The following is a 19886-nucleotide window of genomic DNA, read 5'->3' as shown; positions in this document are numbered from 1 at the left end:
TAGATTTAACTTATTATTTCTGAATTGTTCTGAGATCCTTTAACTTGATTTCCCATTTGGCTACATTTGTATTATTCATATCTTAAACGTTACCTGTTGTTTGTAAAGCTTCGAACAGTCCTGAATCTCGGTCCTTCAGTAAAAGAAAAGTGATAAAAATGAACAACTATTGGAAATATGGCCTCGTTTTTGTTTTTTCAGTCGCATTTTAAACAGTTAACATTAATTATAAACTCTATTTTAACGTTATTCTGCCTGCTCGACTTACCGACAGGAACATTTCTGCTGTTTGTTTCGTTCATGTAGTGATTTACACTTGTCAAACATAAGATATATACAATATATATTTACCTGAATTGTATATATTGTATGTAACCCTTAAAACAACACGTTGGTGTTATAATGTGATTGATACCTGCTGCCTTGATGGAACATCTGTCTTCCGCTAATTCGGTTGAGTAACTTTTCCGGAAGTAGCTCTTTCAGCATCCAATTACAGCTCTCGGCTTTCGACAAGGAGGCGGGCGTTCGTCATTCGCGCGGGTTCCGCGGGTCTGCTGTAGGACATAAACAAACCTTCACGTGTTTTTGGATGTGTAATATTTTCTATTCCACAACAGTTAATCCGTCTGAGTGTTTTTATCTGATCTAGTGAATGAGTTGATGATGGCGGGAGTCATCCGCAGACTCGACGAGACTGTAGTGAACCGCATCGCAGCCGGAGAGATTATCCAGCGGCCTGCCAATGCTATCAAAGAGATGATGGAGAACTGGTGAGTACAGTTATTTACTGAGCAATTTAATAACTTAACTAAAGAAAGAATAGCTCAATATTATACGCGATGACACTTATGTATAACCTACATAATCACTGATGTCACTAGTGTTAACCACCACCAGTGTTGGGGTAAAGAAAACTATCAATTAACACAAAGGTAAAGTTGCTTTTATATTCGCACATTCAGACTTCATCCTTATTATCATTTCAGAAAAGTAGTCTTTGCAAATTCTAAATAACGTTAGAGAAATCATATTAGCAGCCATCGACTATCAAAGTGCACTGTTCACATTGGTTCACATGGTGCTAATGTTGTTTTGATGCTATTTTACATGCTATTTTAGACTGAATATTCAAAGTAGCGTGACTACACTATATAGGGACAGTGTGGCTTATGTTGTCGCTCCTCAAAAATAAGCAAATGTCCGAATAAAAAACAACAACTTTGCTCCTATAACATTACACGTAACGTGAGATACGTAAACAGATTACCTTTTCAAGTAACTAGTAACGCGGTACTTTTTAATTTTCAAGAAAAAATTTGGATCTTTTCAAGGATCGACAGTTAGTTTTCTCATTTATTGACTGACGTTTATTCTATTGTCCTCGTGTTAAAAATTCAGGAGTAAATACATAATGTTTACTGTAGTTCTAGCTTAAATGGGAACATATATTTACCATATTTACTGCTGTAACTTACACGAAAACAGACTCAGCATCCCTTAAAATTAAATCTTTGAAATGAAAATGTCGTAAACAATTTAGGGACAGTGTCACAAGCTCTCACTCCTTAAAAATTAACGAATGTCCGAAATAAAAAAAACAACTTTAATAGCATTACAAGTAACGTAAGATAAGTAAACAGATTGCGTTTTTCAAGTAACTAGTAACGCGGTACTTTTTAATTTTCAAGAAAATATCTGTGATACTTTTTCAAGTATCCACAGTTACTTCGTTTTCTCATTTATTGAATGACATTTATTCTCTTGTCCCCATGCTGAGAATCCAGGAGTAAGTATGTGATGCTTACTGTAGTTCTAGCTTAAATGGGAACATGTATTTACCATATTTACTCCTGTAACTTGCACAGATTCAGCATCCCCTAAAATGAAATCTTTGAAGTGCAAATGTGGTAAACAAAATAGGGACAGTGTCACAAGTTGTCAATGTCCAAAAATGAACAGATGTCTGAATAAAAAAAACAATTTTGATAGCATTACAAGTAACGAAAGGTACGTAAACCAGTTAACTTGTAATAACGAGTTACTTTTTAATTTCCATGAAAATATCTGTTACTTTTTCCAAGTATCGCCAGTTACTTAGTTTTCTCATTCTTTGACTGACATTTGTTCTATTGTCCCGTGTTGAGAATTCAGAAGTGCAGATGTGTTTGTGCACGAGTAACCATGATACTTACTGTAGTTCTAGCTTAAATAGGAAGATATATTTATGATATTTACTCATGTCACCTGCACAAAAACAGATTCAGCATCCCTTAAAATAAAAAATTTGAAATGCAAACAGAATATTCATTGCTGAAGTGTTGATCTTTCTATTCATGAGTCTTATTCTTCATGTAATCCAGTTAGGTTTGAGCTCAACTGTACACATGTAAAATATTGAGGATAAAATTGGTTTGATATATACACAATTGTACATTTATGAACAGTGACAATTTGTGACACGATACTTTTAATATATTTGGTCTGAAATTGCATGCAAGCATGACTATAAAACAACATTAACACTATTTAATTAATTGTAAACAGTGTGTTGTAGTTTGATAGTCATTCATTCATTTTCTTTTCGACTTCGTCCCTGTATTAATCTGGGGTCGCCACAGCGGAATGAACTGCCAACTTATCCAGCAGGTTTTATGCAGTGGAGGCCCTTTTAGCTGCAACCCATCACTGGGAAACACCCATACACTCTCATTCACACACATAATGTACCAACAATTTAGCTTACCCAGTTCACCTTTACCGCATGTTTTTGGACTTGTGGGGGAAACCGGAGCACCTGGAGGAAACCCACGTGGACACGGGGAAGTTTGATAGTCATTAGCTGCTAATATGATTTGCAAAGAATACTTTTCTGAAATTATATTAAGAAGATGAAACCTGAATGTGTGAATATAAAACCAACTTGTAAATACACCTTTGCAAATTCATATCTCACACAAGTGTGACTTTACAACCTTCTCAAATCATGTCATTCATATATATATATATATATATATATATATATTAGTAAACATTGACATCAGCTATTCCTTGCAAAACCAAATCTATGAGAAATACTTAATATAGCACTTTTTTTTGGTAAAAAGACATTAATATTTAAAAAACTTGATGTTAAATCCCCAGTTTGGATGCTAAGTCTACAAACATTCAGATAACAGTCAAAGAGGGCGGACTGAAGCTCATTCTTATTCAGGACAATGGAACTGGCATCAGAGTAAACCACTTTTTCTTTTATCCAGCACACATAAAAACTCATTTTAAATATCAAGATATATTGTTTGGAGCTTGTTGTGTGTTTATGTTTAACAGAAAGATGATATGGAAATAGTCTGTGAGCGTTTTACGACCAGCAAGCTGCAGTCTTTTGAAGATTTGTCATCCATCGCAACATACGGATTCAGAGGAGAAGTATGAATCCCTTCATCTGAAAATAAACCCACTGTTTATTGATCAACTTTAATAAATCAGCTCTGTTCTTCTTTTTATAGGCCCTCGCAAGTATAAGTCATGTAGCTCACGTCACCATCACCACAAAAACAGCAGATGCTAAATGTGCTTACAGGTATATGTTTTTTTATTTATTTTATGAATCGTATAATATACAATACCTGACAAAAGTCTTGTCGTCAATCCCAGTTGTATCAGCCACTTAACTTCTAGTTGATCATTTGGAAAAATGACAGAAGGTAGATTTTTTTTCAATGAATAATCAGTTGAACTGCATCCCAATTATCACTAAAACTGCAGAAGACCAATTGAAAACCACATGGACCCAAGATTCTTATAGAAATCAGTCGAGTTTGGTGAAGGAAAAATCATAGTTTGGGGTTACATTCAGTATGGGTGCGTGCGAGAGATCTGCAGAATAGGTGGCAACATCAACAGCCTGAGGTATCAAGACATTTGTGCTGCCCATTACATTACAAACCACCGGAGAGGGCAAATTCTTCAGCAGGATAGCGCTCCCTCTCATACTTCAGTCTCCACATCAAAGTTCCTGAAAGCAAAGAAGGTCAAGGTGCTCCAGGATTGGCCAGCCCAGTCACCAGACATGAACAGTATTGAGTATGTCTGGGGTAAGATGGAGGAGGAGGCATTAAAGATGAATTTTAAGTATCTTGATGAACTCTGGGAGTCCTGCAAGAACGCTTTCTTTGCCATTAGAATTTTGCCATAGAATATCATTTCATAAATTATTATTTTCTTTTGTAAAGTGCAAATTTTGACCTTGTTTTTTGTTGACAGGGCCAATTACTGTGACGGGAAACTGAAATCTCCACCCAAACCCTGTGCTGGAAACCAGGGGACACTGATTTCTGTAGGTTTACCTGACATTAAGACACTTTAATTATAAAACCATTCCACTATTCGTCATTTCCTTCATGTTTTTCCCTCAGGTAGAGGATCTGTTTTATAATGTGTCTACGCGACGGAAAGCCCTAAAGAGCCCCAGTGAGGAATATTCCAGAATCGTTGAGGTTGTGAGCAGGTGTGGTTCACGACATTCAGAAAGTTTTTCTTTTGTCTTTAGATTTGGAATGATTGTCAATGTCAACCTGCGTATATTTCTTATTGACAGATACGCCATTCACAACTCTGGGAAGAGTTTTTCTGTCAAAAAGGTGAAATGCACATTTCATAGCAGGTTGATTTTGTCAGCTAAATATATGGGTCTAAATTTTGATCTAAATGTATGTGTGACTTAATACAAACAAACCATATTAAATGTTAGTAAAGTTTTAACTTCAACTAAATCTTGGTGATATAATCGTAACATTGTGAATAATAATGAAATTGTCATTCAGTATAATGTAAAATATAATGCTTATATAAACTTATATAAAGTATAAGTAAATATAATGCTACATACTTATTCCAAGTGGTAATAATTAAAAAATTACACTCACTGGCCACTTTATTAGGTATACCTTACTAGTACAGAGTTGGACCCATTTTTCCTTCTGAACTGCCTTAATCCTTCGTGGCATAGATTCAACATGATGATTTGCGCTTTATGACATGGCGCGTTATGCTGCTGGAATTAGCCATCAGAAGATGGGTAGACTGTGGTCAAATAAAGGAATGGACATGGTCAGCAACAATACTCAGGTAGGCCGTGCCATTGACCACCCCCACAGTCAGCCTGAACCGTTAATACAAGGCAGGATGGATCCATGCTTTCATGTTGTTGATGCCAAATTCTGACCCTACCATCTGAATGTCACAGCAGAAATCGAGACTCATCAGACCAGGCAACCTTTACCCAATCTTCTATTGTCCTATTTTGGTGAGCCTGTGTGAATTGTAGCCTCAGTTTCCTGTTCTTTGCTGACAGGAGTGGTACCTGGTGTGGTCTTCTGCTGCTGTAGCCCATCCACCTCAAGTTTGGACGTGTTGTGCATTCGGAGATGCTCTTCTGCATACCTCAGTTGTAACGAGTGGTTATTGGAGTTACTGTTGGCTTTCTATCAGTTGGAACCAGTCTGGCCATTCTCCTCTGACCTCTGGCATCAACAAGGCATTTGCGCCCACAGAACTGTCGCACACTGGATATTTTCTAGTTTTCGGACCATTCTCTGTAAACACTAGGGATGGTTGTGCATGAAAATCCCAGTAGATCAGCAGTTTCTGAAATACTCAGACCAGCCCGTCTGGCACCAACATCTAGGTCACATTCAAAGTCACCTTAAATCACCTTTCTTCCCCATTCTGATGCTCGGTTTGAACTGCAGCAGATCATCCTGACCATGTCTACATGCAACGCATTGAGTTTCTGCCATGTGATTGGCTGATTAGAAATGTGTTAACAAGCAGTTGGACAGGTGGATCTAATAAAGTGGCCGGTGAGTGTATATCTCATACTAAATTTATGATTATGCTAAATTTATAGTAAAAAAACCATGCCACACACTTATTCTGAGCTGTAGTAATTACTATACATCTCATGCTAAATTTATGATGATGCTAAATTTAAAGTAAATAGTTATACCACATACTTACTTATTCTGAGCTGTAATAATTAAAATTATATAACTCTTACCAAATATTTAATTAATTATTATATGTTTGCTGACAATGGTTTAAAGGACAGTATAAAGTTTTAAAATGACAATTAAATGGTATTTTATGCACCGAGATCCCTAATTAGTCTTTTAATACATCATCAAATGGTTTTTGTTGTAAATACCTCTTTTTATGACTTTTTTTTTTTTGGTGCTTCAACTTTTGTCACACTTAGTGACATTTTTAGTCTTTTAATCCTCTGCAAATCAGGACAACAATATACAGTAGTCATTATTTTCCCCTAAAAAATACACTTAAATCATCGTATTACTCATTTATTTTTACAATTTTCCTGTTAATCATTGACCCATATTTTATAGTAAAATGATAAAAAAAAACACTCAAACTTTAACTAAAATTATAGCAATACTATCATAAAACTGATTTCATAACAGTAGTAATAATTAATGATACAGGATTAAATTGAAAGAGTAAAGTCTATTTATAATTGTTTAATAAGATTTCTTCTGTCTTTCTAGCAAGGCGAGATGGTTGCAGATGTGAAGACTCTCCCAAACGCCTCTGTGCTTGACAACATCCGCGTGGTGTTTGGAGTCGCAGTTAGCAGGTACTTTTATTAGCCTATTTTCAGGTACTGTGAACATTTTAACTAAAGCATACATTGATTTGAAGTGAACATCTCTGCGTGTGTTTCAGAGAGCTGATAGAAGTTGAATGCGAGGATCAGAAATTTGCTTTTAAAATGAAGGGCCACATCTCCAATGCTAACTACTCTGTCAAGAAATGCATCCTTATCCTTTTTATCAACCGTATGTTACGAGTTTGAACCTACTGAAGTTTTCTCTTTTATTATGGATAAGAACATCTTTTAATAACCCTGTTGCCTTCTAGATCGATTAGTGGAGTCTAGTGCCTTGAAGAAAGCAATTGAGACCGTCTACACCGCTTATCTTCCCAAAAACACTCATCCTTTTCTTTATCTCAGGTGAATCAACTTGATTTATGCAAACATATGTTATTTAAAAGTTACAGTTAAATAAATGCATACTACATACCACTATACGGTATACCACTATACTAATATATAGCAAGAATGCATTGAACTGGTAAAAAAGAGACCATAAAGTAATTTCTAATGTCAGAAAAGAGTTTATATGTGTAATAATGTATCGCTTTTAAACTTTCTATTCGTTAAATTATCAAAAAAGTTTGTAAATGTTTGCAAGTTATGCTGAAAATTCAGTTTAGATTCTCTGCCCAGGCCCAGACCGGGTCAGGCCGATATTTCCTGCCACTATTTCCGGGCCGGGCCGGGCAGAGCTGTGATCAAGCATGTGTTTTTTTGTTGTTTGTTTAGTCATTACTTAATTAGCCTAATTGGGTGGAAAGCTGTCATAATTAGAAATATATGAATATTTTAGCGAAGTCAGCATAAGCAACACATGTGGGTCTACAAAGCTGCACAATTCGCTATGCGTGTCAACGCTCTACCTCCTGCAACAGCGTCTTCTCCATTGGTACACATTCACACCACAAGCACAAGCAGAGGTGAAGCAGTGCGTATGTAGAGCAGAAACTGCATAAAAATCAGTGGATTTTATCGATGCATTCATTCATTTATTTTCTTTTCGGCTTAGTCTCTTTATTAATCTGGGGTCGCCACAGCGAAATGAACCGCCAACTTATCCAGCACATGTTTTACGCAGCGGATGCCCTTCCAGCTGCAACCCATCCCTGGGAAACACCCATACACTCTTATTTACTCTCATACACTACGGACAATTTTCTAGCTTACCCAATTCACCTGTACCGCATGTCTTTGGACTGTGGGGGAAACCAGAGCACCCGGAGAAAACCCACGCGAACATGGGGAGAACATACAAACTCCACACAAATGCCAACTGACCCAACCAAGGCTCGAACCAACGACCTTCTTGCTGTTTGGTGACAGCACTACCTGCCGCGCCACCGTGTCGCTATTTATCGATGCATTTAGTGGGTGAATTGCTACTTGTTACTATCATTCAATGTGTTTTTGGTCATAATGCACTGTCACTTTATTGAGCATGACCAGTGGCAAAAATAGACCCAGCAGAAAAACGATCGCAGTACTGCTGCTTCCTCTCACACGCTTCCTCTGCGTGCCGTATGAAAGCTCTAATCTGTTAACATGGATGCCAGAAAACACACTGCTCACGCTCTGCAGTGTAAAAGAGGTGATAGCAAAAAAACGGGGACTTCCAATATGAACAGACACATGAAGCAGGCCTGCCATGGCAGAAAGAATGATAGTCCGCCTTCAATGTCCTGTTTAGTTATGATCCTTTCAGAATAAACAAACAATGCGGTTTACATGCTTCGACCTTCTTACATTATTCATTAAGATAAATCTAAACTAATTTCTGTGTTGTTCAAACAACGAGTTGCAGTTAGAATGTCTGTTATAACAGCCCATGTATTAAAAAGTTGTCTGGCTTAATCGGGCTCATAATTACAGTTAATGTGTCGGACCAGGTCTGGCTCGGACAGGGTGCATGGGCTTGGGTAGGGTCGGGTTTATTTTTTTGGACCCGATCTAAGCTCTACATCACAGGAAAAACTTGCATTCAAAAATGTATTAAAAATCATTCTTATTTGCGAAGCTTTTATAACATTTAAAACATTTGACTGACCTCACACTTATGAATTGTTGTCCAAGTCATGCATAATAACTAAACAGAACCTAATATTTTGCTTTCAAACAAATCTGAATATTTGATGCTAATACTTTGTACTTGGTCTTGCTCTGAAGTTTAGAGATTGCTCCTCAAAACATTGATGTGAACGTTCACCCGACAAAACATGAGGTGCACTTCCTGCACGAGGACTCAATCATCGAGAGCATTCAGAAGCACATCGAGAGTAAACTCCTCGGCTCCAATTCCTCTCGCACATACTTCACACAGGTACATTTTTGCTTGCATGTAATGTGATGATTCACCCAAAAATGAAAATGTACCCACCATTTAGTCCCCTTCAGGTGGTTCCAAACATGAATTAGTTTCACTCTTCAACTGAACACAAAAGAAGATATTTTGAAGAATGTTGTTATAAGGTAAGGGTCAGGTATACTTTAAACAGTGTTCTTTTTCGTTCTTCGTTTGAGGGCAAAAAGAAGTTTGAGAAGGCTGAGCGAAAATACTCTTTTCGAACATTCTGACACCTCCATGCTGCAGTAGGTGGGGTTGTAAATGTGTGTCGCTGCTTGATTGGAATCCTAAACACAACAACATGCGAGATGTGAGAGAAGAACAGTTTCATATAAGGCAGGGTTGCCCAAACTCGGTCCTTGTGGGGCAGTGTCCTCTAGATTTTAGCTACAACTTGCCTAAACACATCTACCTAGAAGTTTCTACTATGCTTAGTAAGAGCTTGACTAGCTGATTCATGTGTGTCTAATTGAGGTTGGAGCTAAACTCTGCAGGACACCGGCCCTCCTGGACCGAGCTTGGGCACCTCTGATATATAATGCTAAAAGCCTTCTCTAGACTGTCGCATGAGAAGTGCCACCACAGCACACCACATTGCTTTAAATTTGGCAGACAGACACTGAATGTACTAAGCATCAGGAGCTATTTGTTTAGGACCAAAATTAACTCCTCCAATTCTCTTTGGTGAGCTGTTTCAAAACAAACTGCCAAAACTAACTTTGTTTTTGCCGGATTTTGTTTGAAATTACACCATTTCAGTTCTTTTTTCTATTTTGTTGGAATTATACTGGGGCCAGTAGCCATTGGCCTCCATAGTAGGGTTAAGAAAAACTATACAAAAAAACTGCTTTTCTTACTTAGTGTTATTGTCTTGTTTCTAGTTCAAATAGTAAATCAATAATCATTTTCTAGTCAAGTAAAAAAAGTAAAATTGTCTTGTTTTCATTTTGAAATAAATTATGTTTTGTACCCCATTGGAAGATTATTTTGCTTGTTTCATGGAAAATCTCTGTAATTTAGCTGAAAGTTATTTTAGCTTGTCTTGAAAATGCTTTATGATTTAAGAATTTTTTAATATTTGGGCTAGAATCAAGACAAAAACTTCAGGTAAGAAAAGCAGTGAAGTCAATGGCTCCAGCTTCCACATTCTTCAAAATATCTTCTCTTGTGTTCAACAAATGAAAGAAACTCCTAAGGGTTTTGAAACCAACGAAGGATGAATAAATCATGACAGAACTTTCATTTTTACAGACTATCTCTTCAATGTTTTTTTTTTTAATTTGACCACTTGACTAATATGCACGATCCACAGACTCTACTTCCAGGACTTTCAGCATCTGCAAGCGTAGCGAAAGCTTCTAGTTCCTCAGCAGATACCCAGGAGCGCGTTTATGCCCATCAGATGGTCCGCACTGATAGTAAAGCCCAGAAGCTGGATGCGTTTCTCCAGCCGTCAGCCTTATCGTCATCATCTGCTGCTCAAAGCAGGACAGAGAAAAACTCCAGCACGTCCACTGCTGTTCAAGACTCAGTGGAGCTGGACGACACAGAGCTGCTGAAAGCTGCTGATGTGGAGCTGTGTGCCGATGAGGGTCCTCAGACTGATGCTCAACCTCCTGCTGATGAAGCACCACCGAGGTGAAATACAGATGATGCACTAGGGCTGAGGAATTAATTGAAATTCAGCTTCGATTCTGATTATGGCTTCCAACAAAAAACATGAATGCGTCATATCCCGCCCTCTTTCTAGCATGACCCATTTGTTCCACCGCAAAGCTCAGTTTCACATAAAAATTAGTAAGTAAATTAGCATTTACTATAGCATGGCTTTTGCAGCATTGGACCCGCTTCATTTATTGATGTGTATTTGATTCATTCATGTTTTTAAAAGTGCAAAAGAGAACACGTGCTGTTGTGTTTGTGTGTGTGTGTGTGCACGATCGGCCTCACACACACCATGCATAAATGTGTCAAAACGTGATACTTAATAACTTGCCATATTCCCTGTTTGTTACAAAGAAATACCTGAACATGAAGAGTTAAGAATGAAACTGAAAACATAGATTGAGCTGCCTGGCTCTTAAAGTGACAGTACACTGTATTCCTGCTGCCGACTGCTCTTATAATTCATCAAATACCAAAAGACAAGGACAAATATTACTCACTGCTCTTAACTCAAGCACTTTTGTAGCTTAAATGAGAAACAAATCAAGTTTAATTCAAACCGTGAATATGCTTAAAGCACAGTTCGGCTCATATTTTTATTCTATTGTATTTATTTCCTTTCCACATTGTGAAATGTTCAGTATTCAGAATTGTGAAATTTAATGATCTTTAAAATGTATAGGTGTACTATCAACCTTTTTTTGACTTGTGGCTCACTGATAACCGTAAATAATCATGATTACAATTATGACTAAACTTTTAAAAGAGATTAAAGAGACTAAAAGAGATTGCACATGATCTAATGCTGGACATATTTGTCAGTATAATGAACCATGATAGTCATCCCCTTTTTGATACAGTCCAAGCGTCTGCAAGCTCTTTTAGTACAAGTTTAATTCAACCCCGGTGTCACAGAGAAAGATACAGGAAGTCTTTTTTACCAACAGTGATCAGATTGTATAACCAAAGTCATACTAGATGAATTGTGCTGAACTGAATTAGATATCAGATATGGACAAGTGTTTACTCGCTGTTTTTGAAACTAAGGTGTGCAGTATGAATGTCATTTTATTTTTGTTTTATATATATATGTAATTTATTTATCTATCGTGATTATGAATATAAATAAAAATACCGCCCCTTACTCTAGCACTAAATTATCTGAGCACAAACAGTTCCTGGTAACACTTTATTTTGATGGTCCATTTGAGTATTAGTAGACTGTCTGCTTAATATCTGTTGATTCTGCTCCTTAAACAGACATTTAACTGACTATAAGAAACTTTGCAAGTACATGTCAACTTACACTAACCCTAACAATCTACTTATAATCTAATGAGAATAAGCTGGCATGTAGATGCAATGTAACTTAAATTCAATAAACAGACCATCAAAATAAAGTGTGACCCAGTTCCCTTGTATAATTAGCACTTGTGTGTATTGCCTCTTGTTGTATCGCTGAATGCCTCCTCAATTGTAATTCGATTTGGACAAAAGCGTCTGCTAAATGACTAAACGTAAATGTAGTAGTTACAGTGGAGGAAACTAGAGCAAGCTGTCAGTTTTACTTGTGTCTTAGGATTCCAGTGTTTGATGGTAGTTTTGCTTTCCTGTGTAAAAATCATAAGTTATAATTTATAAGAATTTAACGATTCAATCAACTCATGATGATTCAATACTTTCACAATTACAGATCTTACAATGCGATTATTTGCAACTAAATGAGTTGAGACAATTTAGAAATGAACAAGTGGTATTATTGTACGATTTCTCAAATGCTGTTTTTAAAATAAAAATGTTAAAATAATAAAACTAAATAACAATTTTAAAACAAATTCCTAATCAAATAAAAAAAATATATAAATAAAATAAGTAGCTTTAATAAAAAAAACTAAGACTTTGTAATTTCTTGGCTTAAATAATTTTTTATTTTCAACTATTCAAAGAAACATGAGCATATCTCTGCACAATTACAACCAACAACCACCAGGATCAGAAAGAAGTATATTTACGTGTATCATTCAGTAAGTCCTAAACATACTGAAACAAATTGAAAGCAAAGAGAACAAAAATGTTCAGATTGCTTTCCATCATTGTTATTTTGATGCTCTTTAGTACTTGTCATGTTTATTTACTGTCGTAGATTTAAAAATATGATTAAAAGTGCACAAAAGTGGAGGTCTCTACAGCCACAAAACATATCCATGCATCTTCAGTGCTGTTTTTAATTGAATCAAGTGTTTTCACCAAGGAAACTTTCTGTTTTTGACACTGTTTGAAGAACAAATCTATCATTTGACATTAAACAGTATAGATATTAACAATAGTAGTACTCACTTCTAGTCCTCAGTAGTACTCTTTTCTGCGATGTACTCTGTGGAAGCAGAAGATGAGCCTGTTGTGTGTCTGTTTCAGAAAAAGGCCTCATGTTGAGGAGGTGAAGGAGGATTTGACAGCTGCTTCTCTTCCCAGGAGACGAATCGTTAAATTGACCAGCATTAAAGAGCTTCGGGACCAGATCGAGCTGCAAACTCACAAAGGTCAAGCAGGAAATAGAACAAAGTTTTTAGCCTTGCTTAAAATATCCTTATTATAAACACGGCTGAAATAAAAAAAAATACTAGATACTTTTTAAGATACTAGTATTCAGCTTAAAGTGCAATTTAAAGGCTTTACTAGGTTAACTAGGTAAGGTAGGGTAATTAGGCAAGTCATTGTATAACAGGAGTTTGTTCTGTAGACAATTGGAACAAAACTGCTTAAGAGGGCTAATAATTATGACCTTTAAAATGGTTTAAAACTGCTTTTATTCTAGCTGAAATAAAACAAATAAGACTTTCTCCAGAAGAAAAAATATTATAGGAAATACTGTGAAAAAATCCTTGCTCTGTTAAACATCATTTGGGAAATATTTAAAATTCACAGGAAGCCTAATCATTTTGACTTCAACTCTAGTTACAGTTGTTTTGAAGGCTGTGTTTGTCCTCCACAGGTTTACAGGAGCTGCTGCAGAATCACTCATTTGTAGGTTCAGTCAGTCCTCAGTGGACTTTGGTGCAGCACCAGACCAAACTCTACCTGCTCAACACAACCAAACTCAGGTGAAACATCACTTCGTTCGTGACTCTTGCTATTGCATGTATACAGTCAAGACAGAAATTTATGCCTCTGGCAAATTCTGACTCAAAGTTACATATATTTAAGCAAAAAGGTTTTTTTTTTTTAATTAAATCTTAAATGAGACAGGCTTCTCCCAAAAACTAATAAGACCATGTACAAGATACATCATTGTGGAAAAATATATATATTTCTCAGCTTTTAATAACATTTGAACAAAAACTTTAAGTCAGAATTTGCCAGGGGTATGAATAATTTCATATAATAAATATATATTTTCGAGTGAGCTTGTGTTAACAAACATACATTTCTCTACTGTTTACTACAGTCAGGAGCTGTTTTATCAAATTTTGATCTACGATTTTGGTAACTTCGGCGTTCTTCGATTGTCGGTGTGTTGAGATCATTGTAATTTTTATTTTTTCAATGATTCCTTTGTAAATAAAGGCACAATATGTAAGCTTAAAGAAACACTTGAACAGTGATACATATTTTGCTTAAATTTATCTACTTAAATTATCCCAAAATGTGTCAAAGCATGTTTTATTGTGCTTTTTTAAAGCATTTTTATTAGTGGGATGGAGCGCATCCTGTGTTGAGATGCTAATGATGGCACACATTCTCAATTTGGTTTTTTAGAAAACAGTAAAGCACTAAAGACACTTTAATATGTTGTGGGGTTTTTAGACTGCACAGAGCAGCATTATAGCAGTGCTGCATCTTCTCCATGTGACTATGACTGGAAGAGTAGGAAGTGGTGGACTGTGGCATAATAAAAGCTCAGCTGCTTTCGTGCCATTTACACCATTTTGTCTCAAATCAGTAATTGCTTCAGCACTCTCATTTTGCTTTGACGGCATTCAGTCTTACTCTACCATGATAATAAGTGTTGAATACTTTAGCTGATCCATCAACATGATTTCTGCTGTTCATAAGTCCTGTAGGATGTTATAAAAACAACCAATGATTCAACGCAATTACAGTGTCAATAAACTGTGATTTTGTTTGTTGCGAATATGCGCCCTCTAGAGGTGCAAATAGCATACTGTGCCTTTAAATGCAAATAATAAGTTAGATCAGATGAACTCAGCAGACATGAGCTAAAGTTGTGTTTGTTCAGAATCCAGCTCCGCTCTATGATCTGGCCATGTTGGCTCTGGATTCAGAGGAAAGCGGATGGACTGAGGAGGATGGTCCAAAAGAAGGACTGGCCCAGTATATTGTGGATTTCCTGAAGCAGAAAGCAGAAATGTTGGAAGAATACTTTTCCTTGGAAATAGATGCAGTGAGTGACGCATTCTAGGCGTATATCAACTTAAGAGATTTGCAAGGGCTGCACGGTGGCTCAGTGGTTAGCACTGTCGCTTCACAGCAAGAAGGTAGCTGGTTCAAGTCCCAGCTGGACCAGTTGGCATTTCTGTGTGGAGTTTGCATGTTCTGGCTTGGGTTTCCCCCACAGTCCAAAGACATGCGCCGTAGGTGATTTGGATTAATTAAATTGGCCAAGTGTATGTGTGTGCGAATGTGAGAGTATATGGTTTTTCCCAGTACTGGGTTGCGGCTGGAAGGGCATTTGCTGTGTAAAACATATCCTGGATAATTTGGCGATTCATTCCGCTGTGGCGACCCCTGAAAAATAAGGGAGTAAGCCGAAGGAAAATGAATGAATGAGATTTGCAGTAAGCTCAAGAGGCTGTAACTATTTATTTGAACAGGTTTGGCATGTCTTAATGTAAATGGATGAAATCTGCTTCTCTGGTTTCAAGCCTTTTTGAGTTTCTCTCTTCTTTTGACCACGAAACATGATATTCTGAAGAATGTTGGAGGGGAAAAAACAGCCATTGAGTTCCAAAGTGTTCCTACTATGGATGTCAATAGCTGCAATTTTCCAACATTCTTCAGAATATCTTGTTTTGTGGTCAGAAGAGGAAAGAAATTCATAAACGTTTATTACTTCTTGAGTATGAGTAAATGCTGAGAATTTTCATTTTTGGCTAAACTATCCCTTTAACTGCACCATGAAGCCAGGAGGACCTTATAATTCATTCTCTTTTCGACTTAGTCTCTTTATTAATCAGGGGTCGCCACAGCAGACTGAACCTCCAACCAGCTGCTATCCATCACTGGGAAACATCCATACAATCTCATTCACTCACATACATATGGACAATTTAGCCTACCCAATTCACCTGTACCGGATGTCTTTGGACTGTGGGGGAAACCGGAGCACCCGCAGGAAACCCACGCCAACACGAAGAGAACATGCAAACTCCACACAGAAATGCAAACTAACCCAGCAGAGGCTTGAACCAGCAACCTTCTTGCTGTGAGGCGACAGCACTACCTACTGCGCTGCCATAATTCAAATTATAAAAATAAAAATTTGGCTTTATTGAAAACTAATTAATTGTTAAAACGGCAACCTGATAAAAGATTTCATTGTTACTTAGTTATTCTGTTGTGTAAGATTTCATTTCTTCACAGGAGGGAAACCTGACAGGTCTGCCGATGCTGCTGGATAATTACACTCCTGCCATGGAGGGACTGCCAATGTTCATTCTGCGTTTAGCCACTGAGGTTGGCTTTTCATCAAACTCTAGTCTAGGCTGTAGTTTACAAGGATTTATAGAAAATGTATATTAATTTAAAAAAATCTGATGTCAAAATAACTAACAGGTGAACTGGGATAACGAAAAGGAGTGTTTCCGTGAATTCAGTGTTGAATGCAGTCATTTCTACTCCATAAGGAAAAGCTACACACTGGAGGCAGACACAGACGAGCCACAGGTAAACATGCTGCGCACAAACAAATATAAATACATACAGTTGAAGTCAGAATTATTAACCCCCCGTTTATTTTTTGCCCCAATTTTTGTTTAATGGAGAGAATTTTTTTAACACATTTCTGCACATAATAGTTTTAATAACTCATCTCTAATAACTGATTTAGTTTATCTTTGCCATGACAATAAATAATATTTGACTAGATATTTTTCAAGACACTTCTATACAGCTTAAAGTGACATTTAAAGGGTTCACTAGGTTAACTAGGCAGGTTAGGGTAATTAGGCAAGTTATTGTATAATGATGGTTTGTTCTGTAGACTATTGAAAAAAAAATCTATAGCTTAAAGGGGCTAATAATGTTGACCTTAAAATGGTTTTAAAAAATTTAAAACTGCTTTTATTCTAGCCTAAACAGCTTTTATTCTTGCCTAAATAAAACAAACAAGACTTTCTCCAGAAGAAAAAATATTATCAGACATACTGCGAAAATTTCCTTGCTGTTAAATATCATTTGGGGAATATTTAAAAAAGAAAAAAAATTCAAAGGGGGGCTAATAATTCTGACTTCAACTGTATATAAATACAAAACAGTAATACCAGTATATATGTACACAGAGTTTTGTCAAGTCAATTTAAGATTTTTACTTTTTTTTTTTTTTTTAATTATTCTTCCTTAGTCACATGTCAACAAGCAAACTCTAGGTGTATACATGCACTGTTTTAAAACCATAATAAACTAAATGTATGCACAACAGTCTGTCCAAGTCAACATCATCACCAGAAAGTTATAAATACATGGGGAACTTTTAAACAAATGATATTGTAAATTAGATAATTAAAATATATCGGTGAATAGAGTTAAAATTGTACTTTTGTTTAAAGTTCTATAGAGATCTATTGTTGGTGATTGGATGGGTGTTGGCAACTTGATTAGGTAACTTTACACGGACATAGGAAAATTAAGACCTGTTTAAAATGATTTAACATCTACAACACAACATTTAAGTGAATTTAAGGCCTAACATTTAGTTTTTGAAATGTAAGACTTAAGAATTGAGACAGCCTGTCCATAAAACTGCCAGAACAAATTTACCAGTGTTTTTAAAAAGTAAAAGTTGCCTGTGAACGATTGGAAACATCTATTTGTGTGAAAGGGGCTAATGTGTGCATTGTTTGTAGGATGCCGAGATGAGCTGGCAGTGGAAGGTGGAGCATGTGCTTTTCAAAGCTTTGCGCTCTCTCTTCAGTCCTGCCAAACACTTGAGTGAAGATGGCAGCGTTCTGCAGATCGCCAGCCTGCCTGACCTCTACAAAGTGTTTGAAAGATGCTAAACTCCAGCAATGTCTGATTGTTTCAGTGATTGCTCGGGCAGCTGACAAACCCAATGTATTTATAAATGTTTGTACTTTGAATAAATAAATAAAGACTATATTTTAGAAGTATTGTTAACTGGATTGCCTTTAGAGTGTAAAACGAACACATTTCCACAATGTCCTTCTCGTGTAAGTCATATGACACATTCAGTATTTTTACACTGACTTAATCGTTTATCGTTCTTCATCCAAAAAAATCTACTTTTGGGTCAACTTTTTTCATTTAGTTTGTGTAATACATGCTTTGCATTTGTGTTTATTTTTAATTGCATCTAGTTTATTAATAAAACATATTTTAGCTATTTCAGATGTTACTGTCAAACTACAGACGTTATTGTGCATATATTTTATGACAAAATGTCTTGTGAACATGATGTCTATCGGTGCTCTAGATCTTCCATTTCAGACTTTTTCCTGGAATAGACTGATTGGCACGATTATGCATTCACAATGGTTTTAGGGGTGGTCAAATGTATATTTATATTTTCTATTATTTGAATTATTATTTAAAATGCATATCAAAGTGAAATATTTCTCAGTATTGAAGGGCTGACCCACCCATATATCCTGTTTTGACATATTCAGGGGGGATATCAAGCGTTAATTAGGGGGGTCAATTCCCCCCCTAAATTTAACGCTGGTTTAGAACCACTTGAATGAGAGTAAATGTTGAGGAGATTCATTTTTGGGTGAACTGTCCCTTTAATTCCAGGTAAAATTCCAGGGTTATGAAACTTACTCCACAGCAGATGGATTAGCTGGCTAGCCGGTTAGATTTGACATTTACATTAATGCATTTAGCAGATGCTTCTATCTAAAACCACATGACCACCTGTGAACACACACCCGGAGAAATTAGGGGGTTTGGTGGCTTGTCAAGGGTAGGACCTGCTGGTGTCGGAACTCGAACCTTCAACCTTTGGATCCCAAGTCCAACTCTAACCATTAGGCCATGGCTACCGTGCCCATGGGCTTAGTTTAGTTTGCACCAATCTTGGCTTTTAGGTAAAATGAAGGCTGCTCGACCTAATGATGTTATTGCCATGGTATTATGGAGCAGCTGAGCTACCTTCATGGAACCTAAAACCCAGAATTAGTGCAAACTAAACTGAAATTTAACTGGCTAGCCAGCTAATCCAGCTTCATGGTACAGGCGCTTGGGTTTACACCACTTTGCAGCATCATGACAAATTAAGTCCAACTGTTACGGCATGGGTAGCTCAGTGGTTAGCACTGTCGCCTCACAGCAAGAAGGTCGCTGGTCTGAGTCTCGGCTGGGTCAGTTGCCATTTCTGTGTGGAGTTTGCATGTTCTCCCCGTGTTGGCGTGGGCTGCCTCCGGGTGCTCAGTTTTCCCCCACAGTCCAAAGACATGCGCTATAGGTGAACCAAATTAACTAAATTGGCCGTAGTGTATGTATGTAAATATGTGTGTATGGTGTTTCCCAGTACTGGGTTACAGATGGAAGGGCATTCGCTGTGCAAACATACTGGATAAGTTGGCAGTTCATTCCGACGTGGCGACCGCTGATGAATAAAGGGACTAAGCCGAAGGAAAACTGACCCTATCCCTTTAACACCAGCTAAAACAGGGCCTTTGTGATGTAGAAATCACATTTAAAAAGTCCAAAAATAATTCCTGAAAGAAAAGTCTGTTTGTAAATCATGTAGTTTATTTACAGTATACTTGCAGTTGCTTTAGTCAATCACTGTGTGCGTGAAGTGTCAGACAATTTGTTTCTAGTGTGATTTAAAAAAAAAAAGAAGTTGCATCAAACCTGAATACAACAGCGTTGTGAAAGGCATCGAGTGGCATTTGGGACACAAATCTGAGATCTCACAATGTCACAGTAGAAACAACGGTCTCTTACTGGGAGTTAAAAAGCGCTGCATTTAGTGTAAAACTGATGTAGTCCATTGTGAAAAAGCAC

The 19886-nt window shown here is 36.9% G+C and overlaps 1 protein-coding gene across 1 annotated transcript; it reads left to right on the top strand.

Annotated features, from left to right (window-relative positions):
• Window positions 1-527: 527 nt before the first annotated feature.
• On the top strand, window positions 528-18022 carry mlh1 (mutL homolog 1, colon cancer, nonpolyposis type 2 (E. coli)). Its single transcript, XM_056471341.1, has 19 exons — window positions 528-773; window positions 3145-3235; window positions 3331-3429; window positions 3510-3583; window positions 4267-4343; window positions 4423-4510; window positions 4601-4643; window positions 6564-6652; window positions 6742-6854; window positions 6937-7030; window positions 8837-8990; window positions 10327-10652; window positions 13095-13219; window positions 13672-13780; window positions 14125-14188; window positions 14917-15081; window positions 16281-16373; window positions 16473-16583; window positions 17762-18022. The coding sequence occupies exons 1-19, from the start codon at window positions 664-666 to the stop codon at window positions 17912-17914; spliced, it is 2178 nt and encodes a 725-aa protein (XP_056327316.1). The 5' UTR covers window positions 528-663; the 3' UTR covers window positions 17915-18022.
• Window positions 18023-19886: the final 1864 nt, after the last annotated feature.

This window comes from Danio aesculapii, chromosome 13 (genome assembly GCF_903798145.1).
Source record: "Danio aesculapii chromosome 13, fDanAes4.1, whole genome shotgun sequence".
Classification (NCBI taxonomy): Eukaryota; Metazoa; Chordata; class Actinopteri; order Cypriniformes; family Danionidae; genus Danio; species Danio aesculapii.
The sequence above is the reverse complement of the archived record's forward strand: the minus strand, read 5'-3'. Positions and strand labels throughout refer to the sequence as shown.